The 25,499-nt window shown below is 40.6% G+C and overlaps 1 protein-coding gene across 1 annotated transcript in view; it reads right to left on the reverse strand.

Annotated features, from left to right (window-relative positions):
- Window positions 1–518: 518 nt before the first annotated feature.
- LOC128687350 (ankyrin-3) overlaps window positions 519–25,499 on the reverse strand; it is a gene marked incomplete in the record, with an annotated part of 49,533 nt that continues 24,552 nt past the window's right edge. Inside the window, 6 exon segments of the mRNA XM_070105407.1 lie at window positions 519–1,887; window positions 4,561–4,751; window positions 17,866–18,070; window positions 19,432–19,643; window positions 20,784–21,099; window positions 22,725–23,006. Of these exon segments, the coding sequence (XP_069961508.1) occupies window positions 1,743–1,887; window positions 4,561–4,751; window positions 17,866–18,070; window positions 19,432–19,643; window positions 20,784–21,099; window positions 22,725–23,006 (1,351 nt within the window).

Below are 25,499 nucleotides of genomic sequence, written 5' to 3' on the forward strand. Positions count from 1 at the left end.
TTACCTAACCTGACAAACCTTACGTAACCTGACAAACCTTACTTAACCTGACAAACCTTACGTAACCTGACAAACCTTACGTAACCTGACAAACCTAACCTAACCTGACAAACCTAACCTAACCTGACAAACCTTACCTAACCTGACAAACCTTACCTAACCTGACAAACCTTACGTAACCTGACAAACCTTACGTAACCTGACAAACCTTACGTAACCTGACAAACCTTACGTAACCTGACAAACCTTACTTAACCTGATAAACCTTACCTAACTTAACAAACCTTACCTAACTTAACAAACCTTACCTAACTTAACAAACCTTACCTAACTTAACAAACCTTACCTAACTTAACAAACCTTACCTAACTTAACAAACCTTACCTAACTTAACAAACCTTACCTAACTTAACAAACCTTACCTAACTTAACAAACCTTACTTAACTTTGCTGGGTATCATGATGACTAAGTTGATCTAAGTTGGTGTTTCTCACCTCACGGGAAGATGATCAAAACATTATAAAACTTAGATGTTTAATAACAATTTGAATATAATTTACACATATACCAGATCGGTGAAACATAATTTTGTACTATTTACAAAAATTTATTATATATACTTGCTCTGAAATATACAATTCTCTAAATGCAGATTAAGTCTTGAAGTACCCATACCTCAGGAGTCTGGGATGTTATTATGCACGATTTTCTATGTAATGTTTATCTCTTGGGTTGAATTTCATTAACATTTGTCTAATTGCCAATTAAATTTCAAGGGGGAAAGGAAAAACACAAACACGGAATCATCAGAATTCACAAGCGAGTATTTTGTGTCGCACTAGGGAGGTCTGGTTGGCTGCACAAGCATATCAAATACCTTCTTTTAGCCCCTTAAAAAGCCAGCTGTTGGCTAACTTTCCCACCCAAGTCTTCTCTCAGTGTGGAGAGGAACGAGAAGCACTACTGGGGAGCCTCACTACGGCCATTTTCGTATACCCTCGTCTCGTCTCGGAGATCAGAGGGTTAGATCCCTAATGGAGGGTCAAGTCTCCACATCCCACACAAGCACTATTTGGAAGCTAAACAATTCTACTCTCATTTCTGATCCCATTTGAGTTGCAGCTTTGCTCCCTCAATTTACACTGGCTCCTTTGCCCCGCTAGACAGCCACCATCTCTACTGCAGATGTGCTTGGCTACCAGCAAGGCAATGCCACAAAAAACACAAGCACCATCGCCAAGGAATTTAAAATATATATATATATATATTTATATATATACTATATATCCATATATACACCATATGTACACAGCCTAGCTAGGAAGGAAAGCTCAATATTTATCAAGCTCTGCATTATTTATCTGGACAATTTGCTCATCTTCGCCATTAAAAAATGTTCCTCCACTTACAACTACAGTTGCCCTTACATAGCTGACAAGCAAGTTCAATATTTTCAGAATGCCATTTCACATCGCACATATGCTTAGAATGCACCAACCTGCTTTATTATTCTAATGCACGTATGTACGGCGTATTTCAGCTTCAGTGTTGCTCGGCCTAACAAGTCTTTGTAACACGCTTTAGCTATCGTAACCAACTATGAAGTTTAAAGACACTAATGAACCATAACGACACACACTGCTGGCCGGGACGAGCAGCCTGCGATTTTAGCTTTTCAACCTTCCACACAAGAAGGGACAACTCTTTTCTGGTTTTCACTGTCGAGCACAAGAAAAGGGCTCTAAGGATCGAAATTTAAAATATAGTCTTTTAACATTCCCGGAAGTGGTAACTTGTTGACGTTCTGCGCAGTTCTTCGACCCAGGGCGTCGTATATTATGACTCGGCAAACCTGTTTCAGGGTTCGTGGTTTGGTGTAGAGTTCCCTGAAAGACACAGAAAAAGTACTGAGTATGTCTTACCAACTACCCCTTGCATACCCCTAACCCTCCCTTGTTTCAGATCTTTGCATATACAGATACTCCTTGACCTACAATGGAGTTACATTCTGACAAACCATCCTAAGTCAAAAATATTATACGTTGTATATGAATACATACATGCTAAATAATGTCACAGTATAAGTAAATAAATAAATAAATAATTACTGTAACTAAATACCCGTATTGAAAAGTAAATGAATACAAATTAGGGATTTACCACCTTCATGTTGGGTAATTATCTCATGTTTCATCTCCAAAGTAATTTCTGCCGCACCATCGTAAAGTTGAAATATTGTTTAAGTCAAACCATCGTAGGTCGAGGAGTGTCTGTATATAATCTTCGGCACATCCTGCCTTGCAGCGCTGTATGACCCTTGGAACTTTAGTGCTGAGTTACGACTGTAATAATAATAATATCGAGTATGTCTAAGACAAGTACCACTGTTTCTTGCTTCCTGCAGATAATGATGACAAACACAATAGTTAGCCCTACACTACACAATACACAAATAACCTGCACATAGGAGAACCAAACTCGTGACGACATTTCGGTTGAATCTGGACCATTAACGAGTAACACAGGGCACTAGTGCGACTAGTTAATGGTTAAGTGGCACTGAAATGTCGTCATAAGTTGCAGTTTATGTGCGGGTTGTGTATACATACAGTTTTATTGCACTTCATGTAACACGAGAGGCGCTGCATGGCACAAAAACTGCCATATTCAAACGGGAAAATGCAAGCATAAGAGAGATCAGAGCTATGAAGCTCAAGATGCCATACTTTGTTATAGGACTCTGAGCTTAACTTACAGATGCAGAAAACTATTTCCAAACCTTCCCATGAACAGATGAAGCATTAAGGAGTCAATTCATTCAGTAACCCGCATTCTGGCCATGGTGGCGATCATTCCTTCCTGCCAGGCAATGGCCTCGCATTACATATTTTTTCAACATACCGGCCATCTCCCACCAAAGCAGGGTTTCAAAAAGAAGAAAATTTAAAAATTTATCTTCTTACTTTCAATAATGCATACAAGAAAAGGGGTTACTAGCCCCTTGTTCCTGGCATTTTAGTTACCTCGTACGACACGCATGGCTTACAGAGGAAGAATTCTGTTCCACTTCCCCATGGAGATACCTAACAGACACATACAGTACAGTAGTTCCCCCGTATTCATGGAAGATACTCTCCAAGACCTACCACGGATAGTAGCAAACTCTGCATATAAGATTGTTTTTCATTTACGCACATACCCATGATAGAGTTTAATTGATAAATTATGCACAAGAAGTGGAGAATCATAAGTTTTTCACTGATGGGAAGCATCTCATGGCTTCTCTTAGGCTTTGAAGAACTGCCACCATCACTACTATTGTGTTTTGGAATCATTATTAACCCTTTGACTGTTGCGGCCGTATATATGTCTTACGAGGTACCGTGTTTGACGTATATATACTCATAAATTCTAGCGGCTTCAAATCAAGCAGGAGAAAGCTGGTAGGCCCACATGTGAGAGAATGGGTCTGTGTGGTCAGTGTGCACCATATAAAAAAAATCCTGGAGCACGCAGTGCATAATGAGAAAAAAAAAACTCCGATCGTTTTTTTTAATTAAAATGCCGACTTTGTGGTCTATTTTCGTATAGTATTTATGGTTGTATTATCGTTTTCTTGGTCTCATTTGATAGAATGGAAAATATATTATAGAAATAGAGGTGATTTTGATTGATTTTACTATAAAAAGAACCTGGAAATGGAGCTCAAAGTAGGGGAAATGTTTGATTTTTGCCAATGTTCAAAAGTAAACAGATGATGTCATTGTCCAATAAATGTCCAACTAGCCATTCTAATATGCAGTCATGAATGGGTTGATGTTATTTATACAATTATTACAGTATTGCAGTAGTCTGCATAATAGGAAGTCTTCTATTTTTTGTCTGAATAAAAATTCAAAATAGAAAGCAAGAGTAATATCAGAGGGGCCTGGAGACATGACTGATGAACAAAGAAAATGTTATTTTAGAGCCAGGAATGTCTGCATTGTTCATTCTGGACCTTATTTTGAAATTGTCATATTTTTTAGTTTTCGTGAAATTGGCCAAATTGCAAATTTCTGACCACATTATTAGGTAGTTGAAATCGGTAAATGGGCAGTTTCTTGTACTCAATCGATAGAAAAAATGGAGTTCTAAAGAAATAGCTATGAGGTTGGGTGACTGGAACAATGAAATTAGCCGAAAATAGGGCTCAAAGTGGGCGAAATTGCCGATTTGTAAACAGTGCCGAGGTCGCTAACTTCGTGAGAGCATAATTCCGTCAGTTTTCCATCAAATTTCGTTTTTTTGGTGTCATTACAATCGGGAAAAGATTCTCTATCATTTCATAAGAAAAATAATTTTTTTTTTTTTTAAATTTTGCGACACCAGGAGACACTTCAGGATTGGGGGTTGCCACAGTCAAAGGGTTAAACAAAATTAAGTTATTTCTGACCATAGTAAACTGGATAAATGAAACCACAGAAACCGAATTTGCGGATACAGGGGTTCTACACTACAAATAACAGCTTCATAATGAACAAAGTGTTTTGTTGGATAGTATGAGAGGACACACCCACCTCAGGACCTGGGTGAGAGGTCGCTTCATAGGCACAAGAGAGGTTTGGGTGTAGAGTATCTTAAGACACTGGTGTAGCTCCCGGTGATCCATGGCCAGGTAGTAGAGGTGCAGCAGGCGTGCAAACCTCTGGTCAGGGTCTATAAGAAGTTCTTCCTTCCTAATCAGCAGCTGAACATAGTAGTACAGAACCTGGCAAACAAGAAGGAACATTTATATAGGCGGTTCTTGACTCATGATGGGGTTTCGGTCCCAAGAACCCATTGTAAGTTGTAGCTATCCTAAGTCATCGTGACTCACGAAATCATGATGACACGATTGCAAACAAACCATACCACAGGCGGGGATAGAACCCGCGATCAGAGTCATAAAACTCCAGACTGACGCACTAGTCAGCTGACCCAGTGGCCAGCTGGCCAATGGCTAGCACGTCGGTCTGGAGTTTTAAGACTCTCTGATTAAGAGTTCTATCTCCACCCATGGTACGGTTTATCCTAAGTCAGATATAAATATAATAAGTAAATAGAACCCACAATAAGTTGAAACTATCCTAAGTCAGATATAAATAAGATAAATAGCTAATGTTATTTAATAAATACACACAATTATTGTAACTAAATACCAGTACTGAAAAGCCCGTAAAGAATACAAGTTTACCTATCAATAAATGGGCACCATTATAAATTCACAGTGGTTTTCTGTGTTTCAGGTCACCCAACCTCAATGGAAGACAGCTGATAAATTGAAACATTTCTTGATTATCTGCCAGACAGAGTAGGTAGGAAAGAGTTCTCAATAATAGTGCATAATGCAGGTACTCAACTTGCTCAGTATTGGCTTATTAAAATTAACCAGGGCTGTGGAGTCAGCACACGAAACCTTTGACTCCGACTTCTTTCATTACATTTCACCATCCCTAACTCTGACTCCAGTAACCCAAGAATTGCTTCCAGCTCCACAGCCCTGGAATTAACTATAGCCTGGCCAAAATTCTTTGTATAAGTAATGGCCTTTCCATATGAGAATTATACAAAGTGGTTAACTAAAGTGTAAAGAATACTTTATCAACGTTCAGTAATAACCCAGATGGAGACAAACACAGGAGACTGAGTGTTCTATATATTTCAACCTACTTCTGCTGAAGAGGACCCCAGAAGCGAGTCAAAATATACAAATTATTCAATCACCCGAGTTTCTGTTACCATCTGAGTTATTATTGAGCATTAGATAAAGCGTTTTACTTAATGCTTATACGAGTAATACATCATCTTTGAAAATAATCATTGTTAATAATAATAATAATAATAATAATAATAATAATAATAATAATAATATTTATTTCTACAAGTACACGATACAACTTATACAGACCATACTGGCATCAGTGACATACTATATAGAAAACCAATTGTTATGCAGAGCATTTCCCACAAATTGGGGTCAATTTTGTCTCCCCAATTTTGTCCAGGGACAGTAATTTAGGGCCAGGAGTGAAAAAAGACTAGCAATAGTCCTATACCACCTGAAAACACTTCTGGAGCAGAGGCACGGACATTGGCCTCTACCCCAGAACAACAGATATTAGAGTCAGCAAATAAAAAACCCTAAATTCCACCAATACGACATTTGTCTTTGCAAACATACAGGGTCTAAAGCCGTAAAAAAAACTACAAAATTCCTCACATCAAGGCACTGCTCACGGAGTCAAATGCAATGTTTGTAGCATTCACAGAGACCCACATAAAAGATCATTATAACAACGAAATATGGGTCCCAGGTTATAACCTATTCCGATACGACAGACTAAACAGGCAACAAAGGGGGGAGGGTTGACCTGTATGTCACAGAGTCGCTTATTTGCTTAGAAATACTAAATACCTCAAATGATGTAGTCGAAGTTTTGGCGGTAAAGATCGAAAACAAAAACCTTGTCGTTGTGGTAGTATCCAAGTCTCCAGATGCAACTTCCCAGCAATTCCAGGAGCAGCTTGACAAAACTGACCACTGTCTGGAAAATCTCCCAACTCCTGCCCCAAACATCTTACTACTAGGAGATTTCAACCTGAGACACCTAAAATGGAGGAGTGTAGCAGAGTTTTAGCAGAGATCACTCCGGGAGGCAGCTCAGATGAAAATTCACACACACATGAACTATTAAATCTCTGCAACTGTTACACCCTTTTATTCAGTTTAAGTAGACTGTTTCTACTTGTTATTATCACAATGGCATACTTTTACATGTTATTTTTGATATTTCACTTAACATTAGTATATTCAGGAGTAATTCCATTAGCAGCTAAAATGGATTTACTCGACTTTATAATATTATCTGGTCGTATTACTTAGCTTTGTACAGTGGAACCTCGCCTAACGAACGCATCGCATAATGTTAAATCTGCCTAGCGATACATTTTAACGCAAAAACTTTCCCTCGGCTAGTGCTAAAAAACTCGCTCAACGTGGTTCGTTCGAGACGCGTCCACGTGTGGCCTGAGCCCGCCTCACTTGTTCCGTGGGTGCCAGTGTTTACAAGCCAGCCACTGCGGTCGCTTCCAAGCATACAATCGGAACATTTCATATTATCACAGCGTTTTTAGTGATTGCACCTGCAAAATAAGTCACCATGGGCCCCAAGAAAGCTTCTAGTGCCAACCCTACAGCAAAAAAGAGTGAGAATTACTATGGATATGAAGAAAGAGATCATTGCTAAGTATGAAACTGGAGTGCGTGTCTCCGAGCTGGCCAGGTTGTACACAAAACCCCAATCAACCATTGCTACTATTGTGGCCAAGAAAACGGCAATCAAGGAAGCTGTTCTTGCCAAAGGTGCAACTTTGTTTTCGAAACAGAGATCGCAAGTGATGGAAGATGTTGAGAGACTGTTATTGGTGTGGATAAACGAAAAACAGATAGCAGGAGATAGCATCTCTCAAGCGATCATATGTGAAAAGGCTAAGAAGTTGCATGAGGATTTAATTAGAAAAATGCCTGCAACTAGTGGTGATGTGAGTGAATTTAAGGCCAGCAAAGGTTGGTTTGAGAGATTTAAGAATCATAGTGGCATACATAGTGTGATAAGGCATGGTGAGGCTGCCAGTTCGGATCACAAAGTGGCTGAAAAATATGTGCAGGAATTCAAGGAGTACATAGACAGTGAAGGACTGAAACCTGAACAAGTGTTTAATTGTGACGAAACAGGCCTGTTTTGGAAGAAAATGCCAAGCAGGACCTACATTACTCAGAAGGAAAAGGCACTCCCAGGACATAAGCCCATGAAAGACAGGCTTACTCTGTTGATGTGTGCCAATGCTAGTGGTGATTGCAAAGTGAAGCCTTTATTAGTGTATCACTCTGAAACTCCCAGAGTGTTCAGGAAAAACAATGTCCTCAAAGGTAATTTGTGTGTGCTGTGGAGGGCAAACAGTAAGGCATGGGTCACTAGGGACTTTTTCTATGACTGGTTACACCATGCATTTGCCCCCACTGTGAAAAATTACCTAATTGAAAAGAAATTAGACCTTAAGTGCCTCCTGGTATTAGACAATGCTCCTGGTCATCCTTCAGACTTGGCAGAACGACTTTCTGCGGACATGAGCTTCATTAAGGTGAAGTTTTTGCCTCCTAATACCACTCCTCTCCTGCAGCCCATGGATCAGCAGGTCATTGCAAACTTCAAAAAACTGTACACAAAAGCTATGTCTGAAAGGTGCTTTGTAGTGACCTCAGAAACTCAACTGACTCTAAGAGAGTTTTGGAGAGATCACTTTAATATCCTCAATTGTGTAAACATTATAGGTAAGGCTTGGGAGGAAGTGACTAAGAGGACCTTGAACTCTGCTTGGAAGAAACTGTGGCCAGAATGTGTAGACAAAAGGGATTTTGAAGGATTTGAGGCTAACCCTGGGAATCCTATGCCAGTTGAGGACTCCATTGTGGCATTGGGGAAGTCCTTGGGGTTGGAGGTTAGTGGGGAGGATGTGGAAGAGTTGGTGGAGAAGGACAATGAAGAACTAACCACTGATGAGCTGCTAGATCATCTTCAACAGCAAGAGGCCAGACCTGAGGAAACTGCTTCAGAGGAGGGGATAGAGAAATTGAGGAAGTTGCCTACTTCAAAGATTAAGGAAATGTGTGCAAAGTGGCTTAAAGTGCAAACCTTTTTTGATGAAAATCACCCTGACACAGCTATTGTAAGCCATGCTGGTGACTATTACACTGACATTGTTGTGAAACACTTTAGGAAAGTCATAAAGGAACGAGAGGTACAGGCCTCTACGTACAGATATGTTGTGCGACAGAAGTCCAGTGACTCTCAAGCTGGTCCTAGTGGCATTAAAAGAAGAAGGGAAGTAACCCCGGAAAAGGACTTGCTACCTCAAGTCCTAATGGAAGGGGATTCCCCTTCTAAACACTAACACCATCAACACTCTCCCCTCCTCCCATCCCATCAATCATCACCAGATCTTCAATAAAGGTAAGTGTCATGTAACCGTGCATGTCTTCTTCAGTTTGTGTGTATTAAAATTAATATTTCAGGTGGTAAAAAATTTTTTTTGTTCATACTTTGGGGTGTCAGGAACGGATTAATTTGATTTCCATTATTTCTTATGGGGAAAATTAATTCGCCTAACGATAATTTCGCCTAACATTGAGCTCTCAGGAATGGATTAATAGCGTTACGCGAGGGTCCACTGTATATAGGTAGGTTGTTTAATTAGTGTCAACTGCTGGTGTGACCTGGCCAAGCACCAGTAGGTGATCTGAGCTACTCAACCCCTGCTCCGACCGAGTCAAAGTGGGCTGGTAAAGCCTCACTGAGTTCAGTTCATACTTTCCTCTGGACCAGGAAGGGTCTAGGGAAGTATCCACCTCCAAAACCACCATTCGCCTCCCTAGAAAATCCCAGGAATTTTCGGGAACTCATTGCTAAGACTTATCTCGGTTGGAGAAGGCAGTTAATCCTTTCAGGATCCATCCCGTAGATCTACGGCTTTAAGTTCAGGGTCCAAACCGTAGATCTATGCCAAAATTCTAGCGGCGTTAAATTTAGCACGAGAAGGCTGGTAGGCCTACATCTGAGAGAATGGGTCTGGGTGGTCAGTGTGCACACCATAGAAAAAATCTGGACGCCCGTATGGCATTGTGGGAACGCCGGCAAAGTAGCTTTGTTCATTGTGCCTGGCGGCAAGGAAGCTCACACTCCCCACTCACTCTCCGGGCGAATTCTGACTCTCCTGTTCACAACTTACAGTTCTAAGACTGATGGAAGTGGAGCTGAAGACAAATTCTATGGTTTTGAACCATATGGTACCATTATCCTAGGTTCTCCAAACATATGCTGCTAAGTATGATATTCTATGTAACTTTATTTGTGTATAACTAAATAAACTTACTTACGATGCCACATGCACTTGAATAAGTTTATTCAGGTGTACAGAAATACAATTACATAGATTATCATACATAGCAGCATACGTATAAAATCCTAGGATAACCCAAAAAAGTCAGGGTGACTTATTTCCATAGTTATCCCTGTATGTGTACCATATGGTGTCCTGTACTGTATGGTACTCTGTACCATATGGTACCCTGTATCATATGGTACCCTGTACCATACGGAAACCCTGTACCATATGGTAACCCTGTACCATACGGAAACCCTGTACCATATGGTAACCCTGTACCTGGAGCTTACCTGGAGAGAGTTCCGGGGGTCAATGCCCCTGCGGCCCGGGCTGTGACCAGGCCTCCTGGTGGATCAGAGCCTGATCAACCAGGCTGTTGCTGCTGGTTTGTGTGCAGCCAGCAGCAACAGCCTGGTTGATCAGGCTCTGATCCACCAGGAGGCCTGGTCACAGACCGGGCCATGGGGGCATTGACCCCCGGAACTCTCTCCAGGTAAACTCCAGGTACAGGGTTACCATATTGTACAGGGTTATCATATGGTACCATATGGTAACCCTGTACTATATGGTAACCCTGTACCATATGGTAACCCTGTACCATATGGTAACCCTGTACCATATGATAACCCTGTACCATATGGTAACCCTGTACCATATGGTAACCCTGTACCATATGGTAACCCTGTACCATATGATAACCCTGTACCATATGGTACCCTGTAACATATGATACCGTGTACCATATGGTCAATAGGTGTTGGTGGCATGAGACAGCAGCCAAGACTGAGTGGCGACACAAGCTAGCTAGTGACTCCGCAGTTTCCCAGACGAAGTGCTCTGCCATCCACCTCAAGGAACATGTCAGGTTCCTGTACATTTGTAAATATATAATAGAACATTGCTAATATACAACATTCTTGCATATTTTTGTTGTAAACAACTATTGTAAACAAAATAATAATGAAAATATTAGTGTGTTTGTGCTGAATACAACAGTACCATATGGTACAATGAGCCATATGGTACAATGAGCCATATGGTACAATGAGCCATATGGTACAATGAACCATATGGTACAATGAACCATATGGTACAATGAACCATATCGTACAATGAACCATATGGTACAATGAGCCATATGGTACAATGAGCCATATGGTACAATGAACCATATGGTACAATGAACCATATGGTACAATGAGCCATATGGTACAATGAACCATATGGTACAATGAACCATATGGTACAATGAGCCATATGGTACAATGAACCATATGGTACAATGAGCCATATGGTACAATGAACCATATGGTACAATGAGCCATATGGTACAATGAACCATATGGTACAATGAACCATATGGTACAATGAGCCATATGGTACAATGAACCATATGGTACAATGAGCCATATGGTACAATGAACCATATGGTACAATGAACCATATGGTACAATGAGCCATATGGTACAATGAGCCATATGGTACAATGAACCATATGGTACAATGAACCATATGGTACAATGAGCCATATGGTACAATGAACCATATGGTACAATGAACCATATGGTACAATGAGCCATATGGTACAATGAGCCACATGGTACAATGAACCATATGGTACAATGAGCCATATGGTACAATGAGCCATATGGTACAATGAACCATATGGTACAATGAGCCATATGGTACAATGAACCATATGGTACAATGAACCATATGGTACAATGAGCCATATGGTACAATGAACCATATGGTACAATGAGCCATATGGTACAATGAGCCATATGGTACAATGAACCATATGGTACAATGAGCCATATGGTACAATGAGCCATATGGTACAATGAACCATATGGTACAATGAACGATTTGGTATCATTGTACTGTATGGTACAATGTACCATATGTTACCATTGCATCATGTGGTACCACTGCATCATATGGTACCATTGCACCATATGGTACCATTGCACCATATGTTACCATTGTATCAAATAGTACCATTGTACCATTTGAATCTACTCCTACCTTATCTCCCAGAACATTCTCAACCCCTGCCAATTTGGATTCAGGCCTAATAAAAATACTAATGATGCTATTATACTTTGGAGCCCGGTCCCTGGACCCATTGTGTACCCCTGTAATCTGTAAATACCTTTGTAACTTGTCATGATTGTGACTAGACCTACCTGGAGTTCATTACCTTTGTAAATTGTGAGTTCATTACCTTTGTAAATTGTGAATTCATTACCTCTGTAACTTGCTCAGCTATCAAAACTTTGAGGCCCAGTCCCTGGACCCATTATGTACCTCTGTAATCTTTTGACTACCGCCCACAGGATGGGTATGGGGTGCATAATAAACATATTAAACTAACTGCTATTATACACATTCTAGAACATATATACACTGCAATAGAGAAAAAAGAAGTCCCACTGGGGATCTTCATTGACTTACGTAAGGCTTTTGATACAGTTGACCATGACTTGCTCCACGTAAAATTGTCACACTATGGTATAAGAGGGCACTCCTTCAACTACCTCAAGTCTTACCTCAGCAACAGAAGCCAATATGTGTACACAAATGGGGCAAACTCTTCTGTTCAACCAATTACAGTTGGTGTCCCACAGGGAAGTGTCCTTGGCCCTCTTCTCTTTCTCCTATACATAAATGACCTACCAAATGCTTCGCAATTACTCAAACCCACACTTTTTGCAGATGACACCACATACGTCTTCTCTCACCCGAGCCCAGTCACGCTAGCCAATACTGTAAATACTGAATTACAGAAAATATCTACCTGGATGAGGATTAACAAACTTACACTAAACATTGACAAAACCTACTTCATTCAGTTTGGTAACAGAGCTACAGATGTACCTCTTAACATAATGATAAACGGATCACCTATCACAAAGCTAACAGAGGGAAAATTCTTAGGAATCCACCTTGATAATAGACTCAAATTTCATACACATATACAACAAATTTCTAAGAAAATTTCCAAGACTGTAGGCATACTATCGAAGATACGGTACTATGCTCCACAGTCAGCCCTCCTGGCCCTATATCACTCTCTTATTTACCCCTATCTCACCTATGGAATTTGTGCATGTGGCTCAACAACAATTAACCATCTCAGACCACTAATTACCCAACAAAAGGCTGCAGTTAGAATGATAACAAATTCTCACTACAGGCAGCACACTCCACCAATATTCAATACACTAAACCTACTCACCATACAAAACATTAATACTTATTACTGCACCTATTACATACATAGAACACTTAACTCTGATATTAACCCTCCCCTCAAACATCTCCTTGCCAACCTCAACAGAACACATGACCATAACACAAGACACAGATCACTCTTTGATGTTCCTCGTGTCCATCTCACACTATGCAAAAACTCAATGCACATAAAAAGCCCTAAAATCTGGAATTCATTACCTGTAAATATAAAAAAAACACTACCTCTTTATAAATTCAAGTCTCTTCTCAAAGATCACTTACTCACTCAAAACCAAATAAATACTGAATAACTGAACCTTATAAATTGTGTATCTTAAATGTTTCTCACAATTATATCACATAAATGTTAAACCTAAAACCCAATCTAACTTTATTATTTTTTAAATACACTACCTAACAGAATACTCCATTCTACTGAATGTACAACAATGTAAGCAACCATATGACCTGTCTTTGTAATACTCATTTGTGCTTTATTGTTATCTGTTTACAATAATGTTTTATCACTGATTACATCATTACTTAGTTAATCTTAAGTTAATTTTAAGCCAGCCCGTAATGCTATGCATACAAGTGGCTTTGGCATGCTGCTCTTACCAGTATTTTTTTGTAACTCTGTCTGTATGCTCAAATTACTAAATAAATAAATATTTCGTGACTCACTCAGAGCCATTTGTAAATACTTGACCTAGTACTGTGATGCTTTAATGAGAAATGGTAAAAGTCTTCTACTCATAGTGCAAAATATGAGAAGGTGGATTTAAGTGATTATTATGATTATTAATAAATTAAATAGAAACTAAGAAAATTCCTTTTCCTCTCCAAGTGAAGACCCCTAGACGTACTAAGTTTATTTTCTTACGAAAAGCACTATAACCCAGGGACGAACTGACTATGTTCGTAACAATAACAAATTTACCTTAAACCAGCAAATAGTAGATCCTACAAGACTAGAAAATATGCTGGACCTCATCTTCACTAACAATGATGATCTGATACGTAATCTAACTGTATCGAGGACAATTCACTCAGATCACAACATAATAGAGGTACAGACATGTATGTACAGGGCTCAGGACCAGCAAAATGTGAGCAGTCATGAAGGTCTCTTTACGAAATTCAATTTCAATAACAAAAATATACAATGGGATCAAGTAAACCATGTCCTAAATGAAACAAGCTGGGAAGATATCCTAAACAACACGGATCCGAACATCTGAATTGAAAAAATGAATTCTGTGGTTCTTGAGATCTGCTCAAGACATATTCCATTAAGAAAAAGAAAGAGAAGATGTAAACTAGAAAGAGAGAGACGTTCCCTATACAGACGAAGGTGAAGAGTCACAGAGCTGCTGAGTGGGGTCAATATATCTGAAATACGAAGGGAAGCACTAGTCAATGAAACAGCAAATATCGAACTTAAGCTGAAGGAATCTTATAGGAGACAAGAATCACAGGAAGAACTAAAAGCCATAAAGGAAATTGAAAAAAAAAAAATACTTCTCTTATGCCAAATCTAAGGGAAAAACAACATCCAGTATTGGGCCCCTGCTTAGGCGGGATGGGACATACACAGATGACAGCCAAGAAATGAATGAGATACTAAAGTCCCAATATGACTCAGTGTTCAGCGATCCACTGCCCACTCTAAGAGTTGACAATCCAAATGAATTCTTTATGAACAAAACCCAAAATTTGGTCATCCCAAAACTCTTGGATATTATTATAACTCCACAAGATTTTGAAGAGGCAATTAATGACATGCCCATGCACTCTGCCCCAGGCCCAGACTCGTGGAACTCCGTGTTCATCAAGAACTGCAAGAAGTCCCTATTGCGTGCCTTCACCATTTTATGGAGGGAGCATGGACACAGGGGTCATCCCCCACACACTAAAAACAACAGACATAGCCCCACTCCACGAAGGTGGCAGTAAAACAATTGTCAAGAACTACAGACCGATAGCATTAACATCCCATATCATAAAAATCTTTGAGAGGGTTCTAAGAAGCAAGATAGCCAACCACCTAGATACCCATCAGTTACACAACCCAGGATAACACGGGTTTAGAGCAGGTCGCTCCTGCCCGTCCCAGCTACTGGACCACTATGACAAGGTCCTGGATGCTGTGGAGGATAAATAAAATACAGATGTAGTATACACAAACTTTGCAAAAGATTTCGACAAGTGTGACCATGGTGTAATAGCACACAAAATGCGGGATAAAGGAATAATGGAAAAAGTTGGTAGATGGAACTACAACTTCCTGACAAATAGAACACAAAGAGTAATAGTAAACAGAGTAAAGTCCCAGGCAGCCATGGTAAAAAGCTCTGTTCCACAAGGCACGATACTCACTCCCATTCTATTCTTCATCCTCATTTCTGACATAGACAGAGATGTAAGCCATAGCTCTGTGTCTTCCTTTGGGGATGACACCCGGATCACCATGGCAGTGACCTCCATTGAAGACACTGCGAGACTCCAAGAGGACATCAACCAAATCTTCGAATAGGCCACTCAAAACAATATGAAGTTCAACGAGGAGAAATTTCAACTACTCAGATATGGAAAACTCAAAGAAATTAAAATTGTGTCAGGGTATACCACAAATTCTAACCATACAATAGAGCAGAAAAGTAATGTGAAGGACCTGGGAGTGATAATGTCAGAGGATCTCACCTTCAAAGACCACAACAATGTATCTACCTCATCCACTAGGAAAATGATGGGATGGATAATGAGAACCTTCAAAACTAGGGATGCCAACCCCATAATGATTCTCTTCAAATCGCTTGTGCTCTCTAGGCTGGAATACTGCTGTACACTAGCAGCCCCCTTCAAGGCTGGCGACATTGCAGACCTAGAGAGTGTACAAAGAACTTTCATGGCACACATAAGTGCTATAAGGCACCTAAACTACTGGGAACGGTTGGAGGTCCTTGATCTGTATTCCCTCGAACGCAGGCGAGAGAGATGCATGATAATATACACTTGGAAGGTCATGGAGGGATTGGTACCAAACCTGCACACGAAAATCACTCCATGTGAAAGCAAAAGACTCGGCAGGAGATGCAACATTCCCCCGATGAAAAGCAGGGGCGCCACGAGTACACTGAGAGACAACACAATAAGTGTCCGGGGCCCAAGACTGTTCAATTGCCTCTCAGCATACATAAGGGGGATTACCAATAGACCTCTGGCTGGTTTAAAGAAGGCACTGGACAGGCACCTAAAGTCAGTACCTGACCAACCGGGCTGTGGTTCGCACGTCAGCTTGAGTGCGGCCAGCAGTAACAGCCTGGTTGATCAGACCCTGATCCACCACGAGGCCTGGTTTCAGATCGGGCCACGGGGGCGTTGACCCCCGAAACCCTCTCCAGGTAAACTCCAGGATGCAACCCACACCAGTCCACTAACATCCTGGTACCTACTCTTTACTGATAGGTGAACAATGACAGCAGGTGTAAGGTAACTAACACCTAGGTACCTACTTACTGATAGGTGAACAATGACAGAAGGTGTAAGGTAACTAACACCTAGGTACCTACTTACTGATAGGTGAACAATGACAGCAGGTGTAAGGTAACTAACACCTAGGTACCTACTTACTGATAGGTGAACAATGACAGCAGGTGTAAGGTAACTAACACCTAGGTACCTACTTACTGATAGGTGAACACTGACAAACTAATCTTTTTATTGCACTCGTTGTATTTATTTGTGAATTTTTGAGATAAACATTCACTCAAGAATCATAAAATACCAAATTATTATTATTAAAAGAAGTCACTGCTAGTTTAAGATCTTTTTTAACCTAAGATACTGAGGGGACGTTTATGTCACTCAAGGATTGCTATAACCCACATGGCTAAGACTTGCATCAGGAAACACTTGTCCTGTACATAAGTGTCTTTTTACTGTACATAAGTGTCTTTTTCCAACTGTACATAAGTGTCTTTTTCCACATGTAAAGGACCTGCCTAGTATGGGCCAACAGGCCTGCTGCAGTGTTCCTCCTTTCTTATGTTCTTATGTTTCTTGACAAATCTTACCTAACCTAACCTAACTGTAGTTTATAATAAATCTTCTAGACTCGAGAACTAATTGTGGGTAAATGGACACAGATGCAACTACAATAATTTCCCGCCCAGCTCATTTAAACCCATCTTTCTATGATGGTCTGGTGGCTGAAGTTCTTGCTTCACGTGGGAGGGTCTGGGTTCAATTCCCAGCGTGTTTCTTTACACTGGGTGTCTATGTTCACCCATCAGTAAATGGGTACCTGGGTATACATACACAAATAACCCGCACATAAAAGAGAGAAGCTTACGACGACGTTTCGGTCCGACATGGACCATTGACAAAGTCACACTGGGTGTTAGTGGACTGGTGTGGGTGGATCCTGGGACAAGGACCTAATTTGCGGGAAATGCTCAGCGTAACAAGCGGCTTTCTATATAGTAGTATGTCATTGATGTCAGCTATGGTCTGTATATCATGTACTTGTAGTAAATAAAGACTTATTTGTTGTTATTATTATTATTATCAACCCCACTCTTCTCATTTAAACCCATCCTGCCCATTCAAACTAAGGAAAACAGAAATCTTATATTCATAAGAGAAAAATAGCACGCCAGCACCTGATTGGACGACTTCTTAAGGAAGACGGAGGACTGTGAGTGGCAGATCATGGGTTCGGTGGTGGAGATGTTGATGTTGGGGTTGGCACCATACTGGAGGAGGGTTGTGGTCAGGTCATATACATGGTCGAGGTCGGTGGAGGTCCGAGCGTTCTGCACCATATCCATCAGTGAGAGTAGAATGTGTTGTGTCCGCTGACTGAATCTACAGAGAGAGACAGAGAGAGGGAGCAGATAATGCAGTATTTGAGAACTATGTCACAGCACAGAAACAACAAGACATTGTTTAAGGACTAAATCAATAACAGGTGCTTCTTGACTTGCGGTGGTTCGACTTTAGGACGGTGTAGCAGCAATTACTTTGGAGATGAAACTTAAGATAATTACCCAGCATGAAACAAGTCTATAACCTGTATTCATTTACGTGTTTACTTTTCAATACTGGTACAGTGGACCCCCGGTTTACGATATTATTTCATTCCAGAAGTATGTTCAGGTGCCAGTACTGAACGAATTTGTTCCCATAAGGAATATTGTGAATTAGATTAGTCCATTTCAGACCCCCAGACATACATGTACAAACGCTCTTACATAAACACACTTACATAATTGGTCGCATTAGGAGGTGATCATAAAGCAGGGGTCCACTGTATTTAGTTACAGTAATTATTTGTTTATTACTCAGAGATGCTAGTTATTTACCGACTTATTTATTTAGCACATTGTATTCAACTTATGATGGGTATGTCAGAATGTAACCCCATTATAAGCCAAGAAGCACGTGAACAGGAAGAACAACTTTACCAATACAAACAATGGCTACACGAGTATTGTTCGTTAAGACAACTAATAACAGGACGAAGAATGAGCTTTAATCAGGACATTTTATTACTAATACAAATTTCAATAACAATAATAAATAATTTATTTTCTAATGATACATTTGATACAATAGGTAGTAGGTTGGTAGACAGCAACTGCCCAGGGAGGTACTACCGTCCTGTGGTAGTAGGTTGGTAGACAGCAACTGCCTAGGGAGGTACTACCGTCCTGCCAAGTGAGTGTGAAACGAAAGCCTGTAATTGTTTTACATGATGGTAGGATTGCTGGTGTCCTTTTTTTCTGTCTCATAAACATGCAAGATTTCAGGTACGTCTTGCTACTTCTACTTACACTTAGGTCACACTACACATACATGTATAAGCATGTATATACACACTCCTCTGGGTTTTCTTCTATTTTCTTTCTAGTTCTTGTTCTTGTTTATTTCCTCTTACCTCCATGGGGAAGTGGAACAGAATTCTTCCTCCGTAAGCCATGTGTGTTGTAAGAGGCGACTAAAATGCCGGGAGCAAGGGGCTAGTAACCTCTTCTCCTGTATATGTTACTAAATTTAAAAAGAGAAACTTTCGTTTTTCTTTTTGGGCCACCCTGCCTCGGTGGGATACTGCCGGTGTGTTGAAAGAAAGAAAGACATTTGATACAAAGGTTTATGTGGAAAAGCATAGATTTATACAAAGCATGTCAGACTCAAAATAACTCAAAATAGCCGCCACTGCTGCTCACCTGACATTAGGGTCAAGGCCATGCTGAAGGAGAATGACCAGCAGCTGCCGGATGAATGTGAATGCTCCCGCTTTCTCCTCCTCCCGGGAGAGGGAGATGTTCTCACTGGCGGTGAACATGAGCACATGGAGAGGCGTCAGGTTGGATCGTGATGAACAGTTGGGGTTAGCACCATGCTTGCACAGTATCCTCACACAGTTTAAGTAAAACACCTGCAAAGTAACGGCAATTAGAAGAAATTCTACTTATCGTATTTTGCGGCTTATTAGACACGTTTTATTCCATAAAATATCTCTAAAAACCAGCCTGCGTCCTACAAACTGAAGGTCAGTGACGGGAGCCATAAGTCTGGGGTGTGGGGTGGGCTGTAGCTCTCCCAGTTACGTCCGACGCAAAGCCATTGAAACTCAAACAAGCCTTGCTAGTCGTGTCTTATAAACAGTGAAATACGGTATACACTGTTGCAGTTTAAGAAACTGCAAAGTGACAGAGATGGAGGAACATGTCTCACCTGCCACAGCTGGAAGAAATCGCACATAGAAATGAAACCTTATAGATGATGTTTTGGTCCATCCCGGACTACTGTCAACTCCCGACCAACTTGACAGTGGTCTTGGATGTATCAAATCATCATCGTGAGAGCTCCTCTCCTCTCTGTGGGTTATTTCTGACTGCCTCTCAAGTGTGATCACTGGGTCTTAAGCATCATCCAGGCTGTGATGGATATACGAGTCAATGGGCCACCAGCAGCAACAGGCTCCATAAGTAAAAACTCTCTCGGAACTCATCAAAGCTTCATGAGGGCCCAATTTTTACAGCCACTATGTTCCCAACCCCCGGAAATAAGTGAAAATCACCAGTGGGTGGAAAAGAAAGTTTTTCCTAAAGGAAATGCATCTAAAACACCTGATAACATGTTTACACTATTATATATTAAGTGGTCAATACAGCTAGGCATAAAAAAAAAAGATAAAGTAAAATAAATACACTATACAATACTTATCTTAAAATGTGGCACTGGCCGCAATTCCCTTACACAACTGTTTTGTGAAAAAGTCAGAAAAGCTGTAAAATCACCGATTATGAACACTGACTCAATTGAAAGCCAAAAAAAAACATGGAACACCGAAAAGAGGTGCTGAGTACATGGGGCTTTCCTATATGTTAGGTAAAAGGGCACAAGTGAAACTAATGTAACATTTTATTGTGGAGTTTTGTTTGATAAAGTTCCTGGAGAGAAAAACGTTGCCACAAAAAAAAAAAGTCGCATTAGTTTCCTTTTACCTAACATACTGTCGATAATTCTACCAACGTTATTTCACATCATAGGTAACCTGCGAGTGATAACCCACCTTCATGGTGTGGGTGAAGTGGTGTAGGGGGTCCTTGTTGATGAGTGGCACCAGACACACCATCAACGACACCGACCCATCCCGACCCACCAGGTTGGGGTTGCCACCGTAGTTCAGCAGCATGTCCAGCAGCTCGTAGCGGAACTCCCAGTCACGCACGTGGCGCAAGACGCATGCCAGGGCAGAGTTACCCTGCTGGTTTATACTCGGCGATGCTCCATTTTGCAGCAAATAGCGAACTATGTGAAGCATGTCCCACTTGTTCCAAGGTGGAGGATCAAGGTCATAACCATAGCGTGCTTCCTCCAATGCATATCTACAAGAGCAGATTATTACTACAAAATCATAATGAAATGCTAGACCCGCAGAAGTCAGTCCCTGAGGAATGGGAGGTAATCAGGCGATCTGAGAAAGGGAATATAGCTCCAGTTCCTATAATCAAGAGCCCTTCACCAGCATCAAGGCACCCCTTGAAGGGTGCCTTGATGCTGGCAATTATTTTTCAAAAGTATGGTAACTATAGTATCAGTTTTAAAGGTGCAGGAACCTTAAGTGGAACACTGAGGAGCCCTATGGTGCGCAGTTGCAATATCAATCTCAACTATGAGGGAATTCTTCCCTGCTATTACTGGGTTGTTAAAGTTGCTTAAAATCACTCCAGGGGTGTTAATGTTATACAGTGGACCCTCGAATTTAGTCCTGCCTTTTCTGTATGCAAAACTATTTTTATCTATAAAATGTATGTTTTGTTAATATTTCACATAGGAAATAATGTAAATCCAATTAAACCATTCCAGACACACAAAAATATTAACAAACAATACATTTTATAGATAATAAAAATAGTTTTGTATACAGAAAAGGCACGACTAAATTCGAGGGTCGACTGTAGTTATATAACTGTAGTGCAAACGCGCCTCTGGCAAGACAGTGATGAAGTGAACGATGACAAAAGTTTTTCTTTTTCGGGTCGCCGTGCCTTGGTGGGAGACGGCCGATGTGCTAATAAATAAACACTCCAGCTGAACTATTTTTAATGCTACTTAAATATGTACTTATGTACTTAAAAACATTAAAAAAGGCAATTTTAGTATAATACAAGGTTGTTTTCTCCATTGTATTTCTTCAATGTCTGAAGCGTCTTTTACAGCTCATCACTCTAGTATTAACACATACTTAAAGCTGTGTTTTTTTATTCACTTAGCTACGTTCGTTTTTGGTACATTTAAAAACACCTACTTAACCTGTAAACGGTCCAAACGTATATATACGTTTTTTCAACATTTGAAAGTATGAAAAAAAAGTAGATCTTTTTTTTTGTTTTTTTTTTACATTTGAAAATGTGTAAAAAAACTTTGATCTACCTTTTTTTTTTTTGTATTTGAAAATATGTAAAAAAAACGTTGATCTACTTTTGTAGCTCTACACGTGTGAACGTAGATCTGCTTGGACCGTTTACGGGTTAAAACCCATGTCCAGTTCTTATTTAGGGTGTAAACATTAGGATTAGTCTGCCAGAAGCGCACCTCATGCTAGTGACTTTCCTTGTGCGTAGCAATATTCTATTACATGTAAACTATATTACTGCTAAAGTACAGAAAAGAAATAACGTTATTATTAGTGTTGATGTTTTAAATGGCTGCCGCTGACTCGGGAAGGGTTTAAAAAATTTAATAACGGTAGTTAATGATTTGGGGCCCCACCCCTTAGTTGCCATTTAACCCCTAAATTGTCCAAACGTAGATCTATGTTTACTCGTGTAGCGCTCTGAACGTAGCTCTACATTTTTTTTTACATGCTTTAAAATGGGGAAATCAAGGTCGGAGCACTACGCACGTAAACGTAGATCTACGTTTGGACAGTTTAAGGGTTAATCTTGTTGGTTAATCCACCACTGATAATGAGATATAAAACGCCAGCACAAGAAGCGGTAATACTGACCTAACTATGAGGGCGTGGAGAGGAGTGTTGCCGAGGGAGTCGGCCGTGTTGATGTGCTCCTTGAGGCCGTGCTGGAGCAGCAACTTGACCGTCTCTAGCGTGTCCTCGGCGCTCTTCTTCCCCAGGAGAAAGATGACGTGGAGGACGGTCATCTGCTGTGTGTACGTGCGCACGGTGGTTTCGGCGCCGCACTGAATCAGCAGGTCGAGGAACTTGAGGTCGTGCAGAGCAGCCTGGTGGATAGGGTAGTACTCGTCGTAGCACTGGTTGATCTCGTCCGATCTGCACAAAATTCACACAATACAGTAGTGTCTAAAACTGTACTATAGCTCACCACTGACTACAGTCAGTGGTGAGTCTGGTCATGTACCAGGCCATGGGGGCACTGACCCCTGAAATCCCTTCCAGGTATACTTATACACCTCACAAAAAAAAAATCCTCTTCAATAAGCTATATCTAGTCTTAAAAAGGCTGTGAGCATTAGGCCTAGTCTGCCAGAAACGCACAGTATGCTAGTGGCTTTCCTGTGTGATAACAATATTTTAAGTCGTGTAAACTATACAGCGGTGCCTCGGGATACGAACAGCTCAAAACTCGCACAATTATTTAAGTGTATTTATGTAAGTGCTTTTGTAAGTATATATTTTTGGGGGTCTGAAACAGATTAATCTGATTTACATTATTCCTTATGGGAATAAATTTGTGGGGTATTGGCACTCGAACAGCCTTCTGGAATGAAAAAATTCGTATCCCGAGGTACCACTGTACTTTGTATACTGTAGAAAGCAATAAAATTGTTTGCTTATCTTTGTTTGTTTTGTGGCAAAAAAAAAAGGCGTCAAGAAATCATTATGAGTTGTTTATGACCCCACACGAGTCCTTCAAACCCTGGTTAATGCACTAAAACCACAGGGGTCAAACATAATCTGGGGGAATGAGAGAATATCAGCTTGATGGAATGGGTAGGGCAGTTCTAATTCCTTTGATCAAGAGCCCTCTACCAGAAACAATACACACTTTCTTTCAACATACCGGCCGTATCCCACCAAGGCAGGGTGGCCCAAAAAGAAAAACGAAAGTTTCTCTTTTAAATTTAGTAATATATACAGGAGAAGGGGTTACTACCCCCTTGCTCCCGGCATTTTAGTTGCCTCTTACAACACGCATGGCTTACGGAGGAAGAATTCTGTTCCACTTCCCCATGGAGAAAACAATACACACACCCTTTTCAATACAGCAGCAACATGCAACAGACAGCTGCCACATGAAGTGCCGCAACATATTGTATAAGAAATGAAAAATAAATTTATCAAGGGTACATTACCCAGCGTCACTGTTGTCAATAGTGTCAGTGGAAGCAGCTGCATAACAACATTATTATTATTATGGGGAGCACTAAGCCAGAAACCCGTCCAGAACAATGAAATATGATAGTGAAACCCGTAATGAACAATGAAATATGACGGGGAAACCTGTCCATAACAATGAAATATGACGGGGAAACCTGTCCATAACAATGAAATATGACGGGGAAACCTGTCCATAACAATGAAATATGACGGGGAAACCCATCCATAACAATGAAATATGACGGGGAAACCTGTCCATAACAATGAAATATGACGGGGAAACCCATCCATAACAATGAAATATGACGGGGAAACCTGTCCATAACAATGAAATATGACGGGGAAACCTGTCCATAACAATGAAATATGACAGGAAAACCCGTCCAGAACAATGAAATATGAAGGAATTATACAGCACCTGTGAGAGGCAAGGGATGAAAAGCATTCAGGTTTAATTTAGGGAATTGGAGCACAAAGGCAATTCTCTAGATCAAGAGCCCCTCACCAACATGACGGAACCTCCCTTGAGGGGCGTAACATAAACACAGCAAGTGCCATTCACCACGAGGAAGGGTGACCCAGAGAAGGGAATACATTCATTAGTGCTTGTTTAACAGATGTTTTGACTCACGAAATTGTCATAACATGACTGCAAACAAAACACTGAATGGGTGGGGTTAGAACCCAGGGCGTGTGAGTTATAAAACTCAAGGCCAGTGTGTTAACCACAGGGCCACCTGGCTACAATAACATTTATCTAAGTATATTTATACACCGTAGGAAGGTTAGCATGGGCCTCAGTAAGCCACCTGGCCCAGTGGTTAATGCACTGGCCTGGACTTTTATGACTCACTTGCCATGGGTTCTAACCCCACCCATTCAGTGTTGTTGTTAGGTAAGACACACATGCAACAGTTAGGCATCTTTATTTCGAAATAAAGATGCCTAACTGTTGCATGTGTGTCTTACCTAACAGCCTGATGATAAATTAGACACATGTGCAACTCTTGGGTATCTTTATTGAGGAAATGTTTCGCCACACAGTGGCTTCATCAGTCCATACAAAGGAGAATCTTGAAGAACAGGAGGAGAATGAGGTAATCAGTCCCTCAACCTTGAGTCGATGTGTTCAGTCCATCAGTCCATCAATCTATTCAAGATTGATGGACTGACCACATCGACTCAAGGTTGAGGGACTGATTACCTCATTCTCCTCCTGTTCTTCAAGATTCTCCTTTGTATGGACTGATGAAGCCACTGTGTGGCGAAACGTTTCCTCAATAAAGATACCCAAGAGTTGCACATGTGTCTAATTTATCAACATGTCGGTTCTCTGAACCATTCATCTACAAACCTAACAGCCTGTCGGTATTTTATACCATTTTAATGTTCAATCTGACAATCCTCCTAACCACAGCCTCTACA

The sequence above is a fragment of the Cherax quadricarinatus genome, chromosome 98, assembly GCF_038502225.1.
Source record: "Cherax quadricarinatus isolate ZL_2023a chromosome 98, ASM3850222v1, whole genome shotgun sequence".
NCBI classification, from domain to species: Eukaryota; Metazoa; Arthropoda; class Malacostraca; order Decapoda; family Parastacidae; genus Cherax; species Cherax quadricarinatus.